Genomic DNA, 17,529 nt, shown 5'->3' with positions numbered 1-17,529 from the left:
CCTAAGGCTGAGACGACATATTGCAGAAATGCAGCATTTTCTTTGTTGCTGATTTTGCAGGGTTTTTTGAAGCTAAAGCTATGGGCCCGTTCACATGGAGTAAAAGCGTGTGTATTTTGGCAAAATACATGTGTAAAAATTTTGCTAAAATACACGCGTTTACTCCGCCCTATAAGTGGACTTAGCAGAAGTAGAAGAACTTCCTTCATATTTCACACATCAATTTTGGGGTAAAAAAATCAACCAATGTGTAATGTCCTATGCAGATTGTGCCTGGATATTTCTGTATCCCTCACTTCAATCTGCAGCCATGTGAACAAGCCCAGAGTGAATTTCATCTGCAACAAAATGTTCATGAGATCCTGTGTGAACAGTGCCATAACATTCTTTTAGGTGTCAAGATGTCTTTGAATCCCCTGAAACCACTGCCTGTGACGGAGGGGACTGCTCCGGTACACTTCATCCTTACACCTCATATGGATGCCAAACACTGCCGTGAAGGACTTTATACATTGGTAGAGGAGACACAACCGTCCAGACGACATGCCAATGCCAGTGCCCTCTGCCAGTCCTGAGGTAACTGTCCATGCAGCAGGATGTCCACATAGCAAGTGGAGGAACTCGGCGGATCCACCTTAAGGCGAAGGCTCTGGGCTCACAGAGGGCAGGGCTCGGTGGGGTGGGATTTCCTGTGCGAGCAGGTCAGCTGTTCTCTATGTCTGTCTGCTGCTCCCCCTCCCCATTCACTCTCTCTCTCTCTCTCTCTTTCTGTCTCCCTCCCTCCTCCGTGGATCGTGCGGTCAGTGCCCCTCTCTCCCCCCTGGTGCCTCTCTCTTGGGATCTGACTAGTGATGTGTAACCTACAGAATGCCCAGCAGCACTGGAAAGAGGTTTAAACCTACGAAATACATCCCTGTCTCCACTGCCGCTGCCTTACTAGTGGGCTCCACCACTTTGTTTTTTGTTTTCACGTAAGTACAAGGCTGGATGTGCCCGGGGCTGAGGTGGGCTGTGTGGCGGGTGGGGCCTGGCATCTAAGCTGGTAATGTGGGACCACAGGCCTTGATGGAGGAGCTCTGTGCCTAGTGCTCTGCTGTAGCATTTGATACTGTGCTAGGCCTTAGATGCAGGGGCACCAATGCTCTTCCCATAACGGTGCATGTATGTATGGCTGTAATGTATATGGCCTATTGTTGGGGGAGGGTATGTAGGGCACTGGCTCTTCTAGGCACTGCTTGATCTGCATGTTAGTATTAGTCTTGCTGCTGTAGCCGTTCTGCTAGCTCTAGTCTTACCTGATGTATGTATGGCGGCTCCTCATCTGGGATACATTCATTGCCTCCCCTGCTGCCTGCCAGCACTTTTGCCAGGCTGGCATTAACTCTGGTTAAGATGGTCTGCCATGTAGAAGAGAGCTTATGTTATGACTGTGCTACCATCTAACGTGGCACTGTATATTGTATGCTGTGCTTATATCAAGATATTGCCACATTTTCTACTTTATGGAAGGGCACAACCCTCACTCTTTCCTTACTAGTATGCTATACATCTACACCTATCTGTATCCACCCTATTTTCAGTAGCAAAATACTGACTTTTTTTTTAATTTTTTTTCCTGCACAGTCCTGTTTGGGACATTGCTTTGCTGATAACTTTTAACCCGCATTAGTGTAAAGAAGTAACAGGTCACACTGCAAGCTTTAACATGTGCCAGTTTTTTTATAGTGCTATCCAATTACTAAATGTATATAAATGATATAGCATAATAGGATCTGTTTTATGACTAGCAATGCCCTAGGCTAGTGCCTGAAAATCATAAACCACATACACACTGAACTGAGCTAATACCAATTCACATTAATTGCATATGCATTTTATGCATCTGAGCATTCAGACCCCCTGGACATTCACCTGCATTGTCATGACTGGAGTGTTGTCAGGACTGAACCCTGCATTCACGTCATTGCGTTTCAGCTGTAAAACTTGGTCCATGTGTGGGCCAAATTTACCGGCCTGAACTGTATGCTGGGAACAGAATTCTTAAGTATACGAGTCCCTCACCCTGCATATCTTCAGGCAGGTAAGTCCAGTCAATACACAAACTGGCTTTCACAGATGAAACTCGTCTTATGAATGTCTAGAGTGACTTTTGAGTGCAACTCTTAGGCCAAATTAGTGTGAACCTAGTCTTATCTGTTGCTCTGGTCTTTTGGAACGCTAGAACAACGGACAGACTGTGTGCTGTAATAGTGCTTACACACGGAGTGCGGCAGAGCCCAATAACTATATTGCGGTCCGTCATGACCATTGTTTTAAAACTGGAACAGGCTGCTATTGTGAGACTCTGGTACAGATATGATCTAAGCCTTACATTAGTATTGGAGTTGCAGGGCAACATGGTGATCTTTGGTATTGTGAGGGGAATAATGGCAGTAAAATCTGCAACAACAAAAAAATGCAACTTTTCTGTAATGTGCGGTATCATCCTTGGGTTGCTTTCTAAAGTACTGATGCAGTTAGAAGCCATACTATTAGTGGATCAAAAATAAACATAAGTACAATACATGTCTCCTTCCTTTATGATCTGCTTCTGGCATTGGCTTCAAAAACTTTATCAAACTGTCTTGTAAACAAATGCTGTTACGTTTCGGACTGTCGGGGTACAGACAAATATAGCGACCAAGTTATGGTGGTGATGCAACATAAGTTCTCTACTATCACTTACCAGATGTCAAATTAAGCATCTATAAAGTTAACCAGTTTTCTCCCACTAAAATACTTTAATATCATACATCTCATGGCAGTGGAGCCACCTTGGTCTATAGAGATTGCAGCTTATCCGCCCTCAATAATCATGCCACTATATTACATACGACACAGCCATGTGTATGGAATGAGTTCACTGACTGTCCTCGTGCCATATTGTCCTGGAATGATATTTTCTGAATACTTACAGCGTGTGATGTTGGCGTGTTCATTGCATGTGCTAATAGTCTGGGGGCAGTTAAGTGGGCACAAAAGGATATTACATTCAAAGCAAAATCTGTGTCCAGCCTCTCCCTCTGTAAGGTTAATAGTATAGAACCATGATGGCGAACCTGTGGCACTCAGAGCCCTCTCTTTGGGCACCCATCCATGGAACAAATTATACTGTGTGGGGGCCACCGTGGAGCAAATTGTACTGTGTGGGGGTCACTATGGTGCAGATTGTACTATGTGGGGATCACTGTGAAGCAGATTGGACTGTGTGGGGGTCACAGTGGATCAGAAAGCTCTATAAAGCCCCATTCGTATGACCATATTTTGCAGGTCTGTAATCGTATGCAATTGTGGATCCGCACATTATTAAGGTTAAATTGCCATGTTGGCACTTTGTGATAAATTAGTGGGTTTTGAGTTGCAGTTTGGGCACCCGGTCTCTAAAAGGTTCGTCATCACTGGTGTAGAACAATCTGATATTTCTTTTACATTTTACAAGTATGTGCTATGCACATTTTCTTGTTTTCTAGCAGCCAACAATTATGTTATTTTTAAGCCATTATTACTTTGTATTTGACTCTGTGGAACATATCTGGATGATACATTGTAGTTGAATCACAGCAATCTGTTTTTTTCACAAGGTTTGCTTTTTGCCCTCTGAAAGTCTTCATTCCATTTCTGAGTTCTACACTGTACAACCACTAATTTAATTCTGGCGAGACGACTGCTTCATGAAGCAGAATTTTAGTACAGAAAAAGTGAAATGTAAAGCCTCGTGTACACAGCCGTGTTACAGCTCCGTTTTTTTGTTTTGTTTTTTTTTAAGTCTTATTGTTTGTTTGTTTGGCATACATTTCTATAACTGAAATCACTTAACTTCACTTTAATGAGTCTGTCTTTGGCCAACACATGGATTTCTAGAGGTCTATTCAGATAAGTGGGACAGTTGCAGTCATTTCTGGAACAAAATTGCTGCATATGATTTAGCCTGATGGAGAAGTTCTCCCCTAGGCGGCTCCCCCAGGTCCCTGCAGACCCAGGACCTTCATGTGGCACTATGCAGCCTTTTGCATTTGGACCTAATACAGCTCAGTTGTTGTAGTACATGGGGGGGGGGGGGGGGTTTGCATTTGTTTTTTTTATTTGAGTGCATATAAATTGTATAGTTAAAAATTGTGGTATGCTGCATCAAATACTTATGGAGGCCTTCCCCTGAATCTCTGTGTCTTCGAAGCATATGTTCACAGAGGACTGTATATATCACACTGCACACAGATAGCAATGCAGCTGAATTATAGTCAAATTCCTTGGTAGTTTGGTCACTCTGCACTATAATTGTATTCCTGACAAGGAAGTTAACCACTGTACCTTAAAAAATGACATCATTCATCCAGACAGGACCTGCACATGTTGTAATTTAGATGCCTTCATCATGAATCCTGTCTGACTCTATTGATCATCGGATCTTTCCTGATGTCAGGTCCAGGGCGTAGTTTTGGTAATTATGATTGTCAAAAACCTGAGTATACAGATTCTAAATGAAGGTCTAGCCTGTCTCAATCAGCATGGAATATTTAGGGTTTAGGTTTCATTCGAAGGAGCAGCTTGATGTGAAGCATAACAATGGGAATTTATGTATATGTGTGTATGCAAAAGATGTTGCCAAATTCTGTGTGAATAAAATACCCCTGCATTTTGTTCAAGTTACTTGTGGGGTTGCCTGCCTGTTTTTTGCTTCTCGTGTACATATAGACTTAGGCCTAGTCCCTGATGTTTGCATGTGGTAATATGTTGCCACTTTTGTTCAGGAAAATACCACATACATATACACTTCCAGGTACTAGGTATTTCAACATTTTATTTTATTTAATTTTTTTGTCTTAAAAATTCATTTTTCAAAACTGAATACCTTTTTATTTTAGGCGCACAGCTTGTCACAAGTAGCAATTGTGAAAAATAAAGTATACTAATAGTTTTTTGTTTTTTTCTTTTTACATTTGAAAAAGCGGTTATATGGCTTTCTGAGGAGTCAGACAACCCTTTTGAAAAGTGTAAGTCTAGTTTTATGAAGGTTTTTGTAGATCCAATGGGAAATGGAGGATAACACTGTCCATATATCATAGCCTGGAGAATAAGTTGACAAATGGATATTGCAGGAGTAAGGCTAGGTGCACTTCTGCGTTTGGGTTTCTGTTCATGGGGTTCACTTGGAGACCCCCATATGGAAACCTAATCCACTTAAAAAAGTGGTTACCCTTGGACCCCTAGACTATAATGAGGTCTGCTTGGTTTCTGCTAAGTTTCTGTCCAAAAAGGGCGCAAAATGCAGAGAGTAAAGTGCTGTTTGCAGAGCTTTTCTTTCTGCATTTTTCCAGCAAAGAGAGGAACGGAAACCTTGAATGGAGAGCGAGCGCTGGTATGGCCCTTCATTATCCATGGGTTCATGAGTACATAAGTGCCTGAACAAGGTGAAGGTTTACTTCAAATGCAGAAGTGTAATCAATTTCTGATCTGTTTGGTATAAAAGACCAGGGATGTTGAGAGTGCGCCGCGCTTTATTATCTGTCACCAATAGTAATCAATAACCAGCGAATCAGTTCCTGTGTGGAGGACAGAGCCCTAGTCTCCTGAAATGCTTGCAAGTTGAGGTTCACATTGTTTCTGGTACTCCTTGGAGCTTGATGGGTTGGAAGTTATCCGTATACAAAGCTAAGGGAGCGTTCACTCTACCGTCGGTGTCTGACAGGTAGTGTCCGCTGCTAATGTCCGTTCAAAATCTTGGACGGAAATTAGCAGGGGACACTAGCTGTGTCCGTGACATTCTGCATTCATTTAAATGGAGATCGGGTGCGTTGTTTTACATTCTGTGCCTCTCCTTAAGTGTCCGTTCCTAAAGATGTCCGACTTTTCAAGCGGACAGCAAAACCCGACATGTAGGTTTTTTCTGTCTGCTTGAAAAGTCGGACATCTTTGGGAACGGACACTTAAGGACAGGCACGGAGTGTAAAACAACGCACCCGATCTCCATTTAAATGAATGAAAAGTGTCACAGACACAGCTAGTGTCCGCTGCTAATGTCCGTGCAAGATTTTGAACGGACATTAGCAGCGGACACTACCTGTCGGACACTGACGGTAGTGTGAATACTCCCTAATAGAGTTGTGTGGGCTCATCCAAATTACCTTGTATGGATCTAATTGATGTGGGCGGTAGCGAGATAGACCATCTTACCTACAAAGTAGATATCTCTACTACTTTGTTATCCATAGTAAATAGTGCTCACCAAGTGGAAAGTATTTAGTCAGTAAAGGTGAGTCAGGCCACTTACCTTACCCTGAATCTTACCGCTTGATTTCCATTTCCAGCTTTGTCAAAATATAGCCTTCTGTACAGGTCTGTTACATTTATACCTGTTTCCTTAGGCCTCATGCAAACTTATGATACTCACAAGTCTATGGGACCCTGAATTTCTTTATGCCTCTGATTTTATACAGATTAAATCTTTCATATGGATTCTGCATGAATCTCAAAGAAAATGTAAAAATAATTTTGTTTAAAACATGGAAAATAAAGCACTGGTTTTAGAGGAGAGTGGTTCTGTATTGCAAAAGAGAATGAGCTACAGCCAGACTCTGTCTGGTATATGTAGGTAAAATTATCTTGAATTACTTATGAAATGTATCAGCTTCTACCAACCACTTCTTTAGGTTACAGACATTTATTTGTTCCTCTTCTGTAGTTGTGTAATGTTATAGCTATGTTGTATGTCGAACATCATACGGTGAAATATCCTGTTTTTAAAAAAGTGTGACATTTACTAATAGTCATTATGACATCTGAGGGTGCATTCACACTGAGTAAACGCTAGCTTATTCTGAACGTAAAACACGTTCAGAATAAGCGGCGTCTAAAGCAGCTCCATTCATCTCTATGGGAGCCGGCATACGAGCGCTCCCCATAGAAATGAATGGGCTGCTTTTTTCACGACGAGCAGTCCCATTGAAGTGAATGGGAAGTGCCGGCGTGTACGCTCCGGCATGAGCAGAGCTTGCCGTACACGCCGGCACTCCCCATTCACTTCAATGGGACTGCTCGTCGTGAAAAAAGCAGCCCATTCATTTCTATGGGGAGCGCTCGTATGCCGGCTCCCATAGAGATGAATGGAGCTGCTTTAGACGCCGCTTATTCTGAACGTGTTTTACGTTCAGAATAAGCTAGCGTTTACTCAGTGTGAATGCACCCTGACTCTGTGAAATTCTGGTTTTGCTGAAATTATCAGAAGTGACAGGATTTGGTTATAATTCTCTACTTTATCACCAGGTATTTGCTGTTTAGATTGACATAAAACTTAGTGTATAATAATAGTAGCACAGATGATGGACTGTTTTTTTTTTTTTGTTTTTTTTTTTTTAAATCTAGTCAAACCTATAAACCTACATGTTAATCCAAAGGAAGACGCAAGAAAAAAAAACAAAAAAACCATGGGGCCTGCTGCCCCACGTAAGGGGAAAAAATTCTTTCCTAACTACAAATCAGGCAATCAGAATAAATTCCTGGATAAATATCCCATCCCAAATACTAGTTCCCTTTCCTCTCCAGTTATCATCCATCACCAAATCCTGGGTTAGCAATTTCCATAGTCTCACCGCTCTTACTGTAAGTAAACCCCCATCTACGACTATGGTAAAATTGCCCAATGATCAGAAGAACAAAGAGAACATGGGTGAGCTTCATTACCAGGAACAAAAGTTTGTACTGAGCCGCTGTGCATGTGTAAACAATAAAGAAATGGCCGCATTTGAGAGCCATGACTCCTGTTTTCTGGATCAGCAGAGGTCCTGGGTTAAGCCCTCTCCATTCTTACAATGCTGGTTTATCCTATACCAGACGGTCATTGTTACGTCTTTAAATGCCTTTGGTAAGACCTCCTTCACACAAGTTTTTTTTTTTTCTTCTTTTTTTTTATAAAATGCAAGTAAGAGAAAAACAAAACAAAACAGGCATTTGCTTTTTGAAGTGCTCTTTACAACCATGTTTGATTGCATGTTGTGTCACATTTTGTACAAAAAAAAAGCAATGGGAAAAATATGTTGCTAAAACACTGATATTTTGTGTGATTGCAGCCTAAACAGGTTCTCTGGTTTTAGAGAGAGTGATTTTGGGACATTCAAATTGCAAACTTTTACATTATATGCCCGACTGTTTTAGTGATCTTTTGTTAGGGAAGTCCAAAGTGAAACACAGATAACATGTTGTTAAGTGTTGCTGCATGGCCACCACGAGATGGGTAAGAGTTCACCCATTAAAGTCAGTGGACAGGATGGCTCCTCAAAAGTGAGACATCCTCTTCACTCTTACACCTCATAATTCACCAATATGGTTTTTGGAACCTAGTTTTCTAATCCAGACCCCCACCCCTTTTTAACTTTAGGTTGAAATGCTTTTTAACTGCACTAGAAAAATAGTGTGGCATTTGATTACTATGGACAACAAGGTCACTGTCTGTTTCAACCTTTGGGACCTATAATTTAGCTTTTTATTTTTACAGTGTATCAGTTGAACAATGGACTGAATACAGCAAGTTGTGTTATTACTGCTTTGTTCTTTCCCTGAGATAACCTTTGACCTTCTGCATTGCAGGATAAGTAATTGACTGTCCCAGATTAACATCTCTGCTGTTTGTATATTGCATAGATAAGGTGATATTTTGTATATTTAAGAGTAGGATGACCATGTACTGTATGTACCTGGGTTTTGTTTTTCTTTTAAGTATGATAGTGTTTGAATTGTGTTTCTATTCTTGCATCCCTGCTTCTTCATTATCTTGATCTTATAATTGTATCAACATCTCCCCATACATTAAACTAATAAGTAGCTAATCCTGAGTCTCAGGAAGATAAGAAGATCTCTCTGCCTTTTATAGCAAGGTAGACTGGCCAATATCCATGCAATGGATGGATTATACATCATAGCTGAGGATTCTTGGGTTTATACTATAAGGATTTAGAATAAGTCTAATGGATGTAAGGATTTGGATTAAGTGCATCCCAGAAAAATTAAAAACAAAAACTATTATTGGTTCTTGAGAAAGCTGAAGTTGTACCATGTAAGTTAGAAAATGTATTGTTCAAAATGAGTTGCTAGTTCTCTTCCTATCTACAAAAAAAAAAACCTACTGTAAGCTACCAGACTAATTTCTGTAGAGGTCTACTGCTATTTAACATCCCAGATGTCACATTATGTCTGTATTCCCCAGTAGCATGAATAATATTGTTTCCATATAAAGGGGTTCTCTGCTTTGGACAATCCCTACTTGTTAGAAGGGACTAAAGTGTTCTGATGTTGGGATCCCTAGCGATCAATTATAATCTGTTGTACAGCAGTTATAATCTAGGTGAACCTGGCACTTTAGGTTCTACTACACTTGGTTCACACAAGCACTCAGGATTCCATCGTGCGGGTCCACCTGGGAGACCTAAAAGACAGTCGCAGTCTGCTTAAAAAGTGGTTACATCTGGAAACCCACAGACCCCATAGAAGGTCATCCTCGCAGGACTCCTATGTAGACTCCAATGCAAGTGTGAATCCAGCCTGATCCCTTTTAGGCCAGGTTCACACAGGGTTTTTTGGTCCAGAACCTGAGGCAGAAGCCGCCTCAGGTTCCAGACCAAAATACGGGTAGCTGCTGCAGTGCACCGGCATCCAGTCTCACACTCCGCTCCGGATTAGGCCCAATGAATGGGCCTAGTCAGGAGGGAGTGTCTTCAGGCATTTGTCGCAAGGCAATTCCACCTGAGAGAATGAGCATGTCGCTTTTTTTTTCCGGGAGCCAGAAAAAAACGGCTCCCGAAAAAAAGAACTGACCATATCCCATTGATTTCACTGGGAGCCGTCTTTTTGGTCAGGATTATGTGGCGGGTACGGCCTCAAAATCCTGACCAAAATGCCTCATGTGAACTTACCCTCAGGGTAAGTAGTGTTTGTCAAGAAACATGGCGATTAGCATTTGCTTGCATCAGCCAAATTACACAAGCAAATGTATAGGGGAGAAGCCATTACTACTACAAATATCCGTCTTCTATTTGGGTGTACTGATTTATTATCAGCACATCTCTGTTTACACAGTGCGATATGCTGCAGATAATCTATATCTTTTATATATTACTTCATTGTCTGTTACTGTATATAGTTTGGGACAATAAAGCCATGGGGAGGCCAGGACTCCTAGAATCCTAGATCAAACTGGGAAATTCAGCCAATGTGCAGAGCAGATTTTCTGGCCCATATTCACCCATGTACAGGAGGCCTAAGGGCTGAGCCATGTGCACAGAGTCTGTAGAATGGCACCAAAGACACCTGGTTTACAACCTAATGGTGCCTCCTCTTTAAGTCAGGTTCAGTACAAATACAGATATTTTATTTATATGCGTGCATTTGTCTTGGGTGTGCCAGATAATTAATCCGTATAGGATCAGAGTATATATTTTATCTGGTATTGTCATTCAGTAATATGTACAGTTCAGAGACCTTTGGGTCCCTTGAAGCTCCAGGGCTCAGTAGTGATTGTTATATTTGCACCCCCTATAGCTACGCCCTTGTGCCTAATGTTTTCTATATATAACTAGCACATATAATAATTTCAACAAAATTGTGTGTGTGGCAGGGAATAAAGGTCAGGTTTTACTTGGTTTCGTTGCCAAGTGGGATTTATTTTTTGCCTCAGGCAATTTGTATATTTGGATTGTTAATTTCCCTAAGCAACAAAATAGGACGTGTCAGTTTTTGAATATATATATATATATATATATATATATATATATATATATATATATATATATAATATATATATTTTTAGGGATGCACAGGAACTTCTTGCGGGTCCCAACTAATGATGGTGAATTTTAGCGGTAGCTTGTGGGTCACAACATGACCAAGTGCACCTTCATTTTAAAACGACAACATTTTAAGTTTTTTGGTGGTTTTTTTTTTGGGAAATATGTTTCCAGTATTTAGTTTTGTAATATGATCCTTATTTCTATAAATATTTTCTCCTCATTCTTTTAAGGCCAACAATGTAAGCATTTGATGGTTTAATATTATTGACTATATCTACTGACAGTCATTCTGCCATTTTTGTTCTGTATTGATATATTTATAATACAATAATTCAGATACTTCACAAATGTAATGTGGTAAAAACAATGAGAAGTGTGCATGGAGGTAGCCATGATAACCAGAATAAAACCAAAATATATCACATTAATGGTTTATGGGAAAAATATGTAAATCTGTTTTCCAAGATGTAAATAGGAAAACTGTGCCTCTGCTTGCTGTCTTCTAAGGGCAGCCCCCTTAAACACCATGCACAACTTTTTCAACAAGCCTTGATGCTATGATGCGAGGTTTAGCCAAACCAGTAGATGTATTCCAAAAGGAACAGAATCCCAGCTGTGGACAGCGCTATTTCGATGTGGTTGGATCTCATCAGCACAGCATAGGGAAAACTGGTTTGGCAGAGATGAGAGATTTCTAGACCAGGTTCTGGGGATATTATCACTCCTTAAAGGGGTATTCCCACATCGCATACTCACCAGTCTTCACTGCTGTAAAATCTTCTTTCTTCCTGGTTTCTTGCATCATTTGGTGGGTGGGGTTTCACATGCAACCTGCTGTATAACTCCACCCCCAAATTACCATGTAGCTCCACCCACCACATAGCGTGATCCTATGGGGCGGCTCAAGGGCCTGTGATGTCATCAAAGGTCCTCAAATAACACTATATGCACAATATTGGACTATGAAGAACAGGCAGGAGCAACTCCATTCTGTGTTACATACAGAGACTGCCTGTCTCTGCCATAATGAACACAATTAGCTAGCCTGATAACTGGGAGAACAGAAGACCAGTCCAGAAATGCACTATCTGAGTGCAGGACCTAGGTCACGTGGTGTAGACACAGGAATAGCTAGATACACAGGCTCGCTCCCATGCACTTAGCCCCTCCTCCCTCCCCCCTGAGAGCAGCAGATTGACTTTTGACCAGATAAGTCAAGGGCTGTGTCAACAATGAATTGAATAAAGTAAGATAGTGGACAAACAAAGCAGTTTTGCTTAAGCAATGTATTTAGGAAAAGTCTTAAATACACATTAACAAGCAGTATAGATAGGATCCTTGTGATGGGACAACCCCTTTAAGGAGAGATCACCTTCACAGGCATATGGAGACTTACAAAAGCCGTTTTTGCTCCACTGGGGGATTATAGGAAAAATATGCAAATCTGTTTTCCAAGATGTAAATAGGAAAACCTCTGCTTGCTGCCCTCTAGGGGCAGCCCCCTTAAACATCATGCACAACTTTTTCAACAAGCCTTGATGCTATGATGTGAGGTTTAGCCAAGCCAGTAGATCTATATAAAATAGACCATATTAGTTTGACAGTACAAACATATCCATATACTATACTACCCTACATTGCAGTTTACAAATATATTCATACAGTTCATTAAAAAAAAGTGCATCTAAAAATTGTGTTGCGCTGGTCATCAAACACATTTTCCTGTACAGCCCTTACATTTCCCTGTGGGATGAAAAGCCTTGTACAGACATCAGCGCTCTTCAAGATCACATTCCAACTACTGGATGGTCTCCAGTAAGAGAGACAGCAGTCTAGTCTAATATACCTCTCGTAATGCCCTTTTCACACAGACAGCTTTATGTTATGTGGCCAGCTGAAATGATCATGTTGTTATACAATCTAGAGAGCTTTTCCCTAGGAACGTTTGTACTTGAACAATTTTTTTTTTTTTTTTTTGCTAGTACATACGCTCTGCCTTTTTCAGAATGCCCTGGTGACATTTTATAGAATAACAAGTATAAGTGTCATAACAGTAGTTACAATATGCAATTTAAAGGATTTTTCTTGGAGTCTGGTATTGCCAAGTTATCCTTAAGATACAGTCCTATGAAAAAGTTTGGGCACCCCTATTAATCTTAATCATTTTTAGTTCTAAATATTTTGGTGTTTGCAACAGCCATTTCAGTTTGATATGTCTAATAACTGATGGACACAGTAATATTTCAGGACTGAAATGAGGTTTATTGTACTAACAGAAAATGTGCAATATGCATTAAACCAAAATTTGACCGGTGCAAAAGTATGGGCACCTCAACAGAAAAGTGACATTAATATTTAGTAGATCCTCCTTTTGCAAAGATAACAGCCTCTAGTCGCTTCCTGTAGCTTTTAATCAGTTCCTGGATCCTGGATGAAGGTATTTTGGACCATTGCTCTTTACAAAACAATTCAAGTTCAGTTAAGTTTGATGGTCACCGAGCATGGACAGCCACTTCAAATCATCCCACAGATGTTCAATGTTCAATGATATTTAGGTTTGGGGACAGGGATGGCCATTCCAGAACATTGTAATTGTTCCTCTGCATGAATGCCTGAGTTGATTTGGAGCTGTGTTTTGGATCATTGTCTTGCTGAAATATCCATCCCCGGCGTAACTTCAACTTCGTCACTGATTCTTGAACATTATTCTCAAGAATCTGCTGATACTGAGTGGAATCCATGCGACCCTCAACTTTAACAAGATTCCCGATGCCGGCATTGGCCACACAGCCCCAAAGCATGATGGAACCTCCACCAAATTTTACAGTGGGTAGCAAGTGTATTTCTTGGAATGCTTTTTTTTTTGGATGCCATGCATAACGCCTTTTTGTATGACCAAACAACTCAATCTTTGTTTCATCAGTCCACAGGAACTTCTTCCAAAATGAAGCTGGCTTGTCCAAATGTGCTTTTGCATACCTCAGGCGACTCTTGTTTGTGGTGTGCTTGCAGAAACGGCTTCTTTCTCACCACTCTCCCATACAGCTTCTCCTTGTGCAAAGTGCGCTGTATAGTTGACCGATGCACAGTGACACCATCTGCAGCAAGATGATGCTGAAGCTCTTTGGAGGTGTCTGTGGATTGTCCTTGACTGTTCTCACCATTCTTCTTCTCTGCCTTTCTGATATTTTTCTTGGCCTGCCACTTCTGGGCTTAACAAGAACTGTCCCTGTGGTCTTCCATTTCCTTACTATGTTCCTCACAGTGGAAACTGACAGGTTAAATCTCTGAGACAACGTTTTGTATCCTTCCCCTGAACAACTATGTTGAACAATCTTTGTTTTCAGATCATTTGAGAGCGGGCTGTCCATGCTCGGTGACCATCAAACTTAACTGAACTTGAATTGTTTTGTAAAGAGGAATGGTCCAAAATCCCTTCATCCAGGATCCAGGAACTGATTAAAAGCTACAGGAAGCGACTACAGGCAAAAGGAGGATCTACTAAATATTAATGTCACTTTTCTGTTGAGGTGCCCATACTTTTGCACTGGTCAAATTTTGGTTTAATGCATATTGCACATTTTCTGTTAGTACAATAAACCTCATTTCAATCCTGAAATATTACTGTGTCCATCAGTTATTAGATATATCAAACTGAAATAGCTGCTTCAAACACCAAAATATTTAGAACTAAAAATGATTAAGATTAATAGGGGTGCCCAAACTTTTTCATAGGACTGTATATCTTTAACAATAATTCGGCTCCTGTGTCCCTATAACATAATTTTATATCGCTTTTTAAGGGCGTTTAGTATCATTATTATTATTATTAGTTCATTGCGTGGAGTTCAAACCAATTTGATATTTTAGCCGTACATAAAACAGGACTTGAAAGGAGCTTTTTCCAAAAACAGGAATTTTCATTTGTCCTGTGTGAGTGTGCAGTGATGACTCCATTCAGAATTAACTGTATTGAATGGTAGCAAAATCACAACGGTGGATATATGGGATAAGGCTTTGTTCACACCATGGATTTTCTGCATGTCTTCTGTATATTATGTAATTTTTTTGTAATATAGTAGTATAATATATCCTAACAAATATCACCAATAGATTCAGAATTAAATTTTGATCTACAAATGAGCACCCCAAAACTGTTTACCATCCATTTGTTCTGAAAGGGTCATCTACGGTCATGATCTTCCTTGAAGTCAGACACAGCTAAGTATTTGGCCTACGTTGGCTTTTATGGTTCCTTCTCTGTTCTCTGTATTTACCATTAACCTCTAAAGCTGTACATGGTAATAGGATTCATGACTCCTGTGGTCAGTGAGACGTCTTCCTGTCCTCACATTACCATGCCTCTTCCAAAGCAGTCTTCTGATCCTTTTCTTATGCATGAGAAGGGGAAGTGCAGACTCGCAGCATAGCTGTAAGCATAGGACCTGAGGCCACATTCAAATGACCAGAATACATCTGCGTTTTAATGTCTAGCGTCTATATTATGGCCACAGGACCTGGACCCTGCATAGTTTAAGTGAATTAGATCTCTGCAGTGTTTTATTGTGGCTTAAGTTCAGATTACTTAGTGTGATGGAATCTGTGTCTTGCAGCTGTAATAGAAACAGTAGCATGCATCTGTCATGTTCCCACCTGAATGTACCCTTAGAGCATGTTCACATGATCGCATATTCCACATTGAGATCGACGTGAAATCCACTTTCCATTGAAAAGTTGTGTTATTGTCCTAAAACTGAAATTTGTGTCAATAAGTAGGTAGTCACTTAAACTGACGCCACACAGCGATTTTTGGACGTGACTTTTGTTGCATGACCTTACATTACCGAGACTCCTTCACTGAATGACTTGCGACGCTGAGCGATTTGCCTCTTTTAGCCACAAAACATCCGCCATGTCCAATAGGTTTTGTTAGCCATTAGATTTCGCTGCTGGAGCGTTCTTGGGGTTACAGTTTAACGCCATTCACATAAATTAATGAAAGAATTGCACGTTGACACAGATCTTTGGGCAAGCAGTGGGGGTGCAACAAAATTGTTGTGCAGCCCCAGCATTACTGAAATGGATTTCACATGTTTATTAACCCCATTCAGTGATTTGTGACTACTCCATATCCTTGGATTTTGGATCTTTTGTAAATCCATAGCTGGGTTTTGTCACCTTGAAAATCTGAACATGGCCTTAATTTATTGCAGGTAGCTCAGAATGTATTTTCTCGTTGCCAGGGTTCTCTACCTGATGAAGGCCACAATCTCATAATAACATACAAAGTTGCTGCTTGTTGTGTAATGTGTCGGTAGTGTCACACTATCTTTGAGAACAGGGCATGTATCCTATATGTAATAACTGTAGTATATGGCGTTTCACCCTTGTAGCTTCTAATTTATCAAATAATGAAGGGTCAAAGGAATATGTGATTGATTTGTTGCAGAGTAAGGAATTCAGTGAATCCAGTAAAATTCATTTACTAAAAATCAATACAATAAAACACTGCTAAACTAATTCGGTCAGTCTTCAAAAAAAAAAAAAAAATCCAGATTGATGGATGATTCATGTAATAAATAATTCTAGTTATAGGCAGAGAATATAGATTTGTTTTCTTTGCCTTTGCTCATACAGCGGCAGATTTCAGATTTATGACTCATGATGACTAATTTATGTTATCTGTTGCTTTAATTTGCTACAAACATTGTTGTTTCAGATTTTTGTTTTCTTATAACTGTTATTTGTTTAGGCTGTATTCACACATTTATGAAGCCTAAATGTAGATAGACAGCTTTAAAAAATAAATAAATAAATAAAAATAAAGTAAGAAATTGGTCCCAATAAGCATTTAGTAAAGCTAGAGCCCAAGCTCAGTCTTCACTGTGCATTAAAACTAAAACTATCTTTAGGCTGAGGCCCTATGTTGCGGAAAAGCGTTTTTTTGGTTGTGAGTTTTGCTGCATTTTTGAGTCAGACAGGAGTGGCTTCAAATGCAGTGGGGAATCTTAAATTAGCCATTATACTTCTCCAGACTGCTCAATCCCCTCCTGATTTTGGATTTAAAAAAAACCCAACAAAATCTGCTACAAGAAAAGCAGCTTTTCCACAATGTGGGGCTTCAGACATACTATTTTTATTATTAGATTAAATTCACAGTCTTGTGTCTTTGGTGCTTGCACAGTGGTAGGAATCTATATAGATAAATGGAAGCCATTTATCTCTGCATTAATAAAATAAGGGTCTGTTCACATTAGCGTATGTATTCCGTCCGAGGAGAGTCCCCATGGAGACCTCCCGGACCGAATACAATCGCAATTGCAAGCGCTGTGCTGTAAAAGCACACAGACCCCATAGACTATCATTCGTGCGGGTAGTGCGCGGCAAGCACACGGACCCCATTATAGTCTATAGGGTCCATGTGCTTTAACTGCACAGCGCTTGCAGTTGCATTGGTATGCCGTTCGGGGGGGGGGGGACGGAATCTAAACGCTAATGTGAACCAGGGGTAACTTGCCAAAATAAGCATTTGGAGGACAGTTCTGCCTTATATTTTGCTACCAGGTGGCACTTCATGTCTGCAAACGAATTTTAAAAAAGTGACCTTTTTTGTATGTTTTTATTTTGTTACATATGTAGCATTTTTTTCTAGCTTTTTTTTTATTCCCTTAAAATGTTCTGAAAAATCATGTGCATGGAACCAGCTTTGGTTGAA

The 17,529-nt window shown here is 40.3% G+C and overlaps 1 protein-coding gene across 1 annotated transcript in view; it reads left to right on the top strand.

The window, feature by feature from the left end:
• Positions 1–723: 723 nt before the first annotated feature.
• Positions 724–17,529, top strand: part of ZDHHC8 (zDHHC palmitoyltransferase 8) — a 65,281-nt gene continuing 48,475 nt past the window's right edge. Inside the window, exon 1 of the mRNA XM_075275249.1 lies at positions 724–971. Coding sequence (XP_075131350.1) covers positions 868–971 — 104 coding nt within the window. The 5' untranslated portion in view covers positions 724–867. The remainder of the gene's footprint in view (positions 972–17,529) is intronic.

This window comes from Leptodactylus fuscus, chromosome 1 (genome assembly GCF_031893055.1).
Source record: "Leptodactylus fuscus isolate aLepFus1 chromosome 1, aLepFus1.hap2, whole genome shotgun sequence".
Taxonomy (NCBI): Eukaryota; Metazoa; Chordata; class Amphibia; order Anura; family Leptodactylidae; genus Leptodactylus; species Leptodactylus fuscus.
Note: the sequence above shows the minus strand (reverse complement) of the source record. Positions and strands in the feature narration are given on the sequence as shown.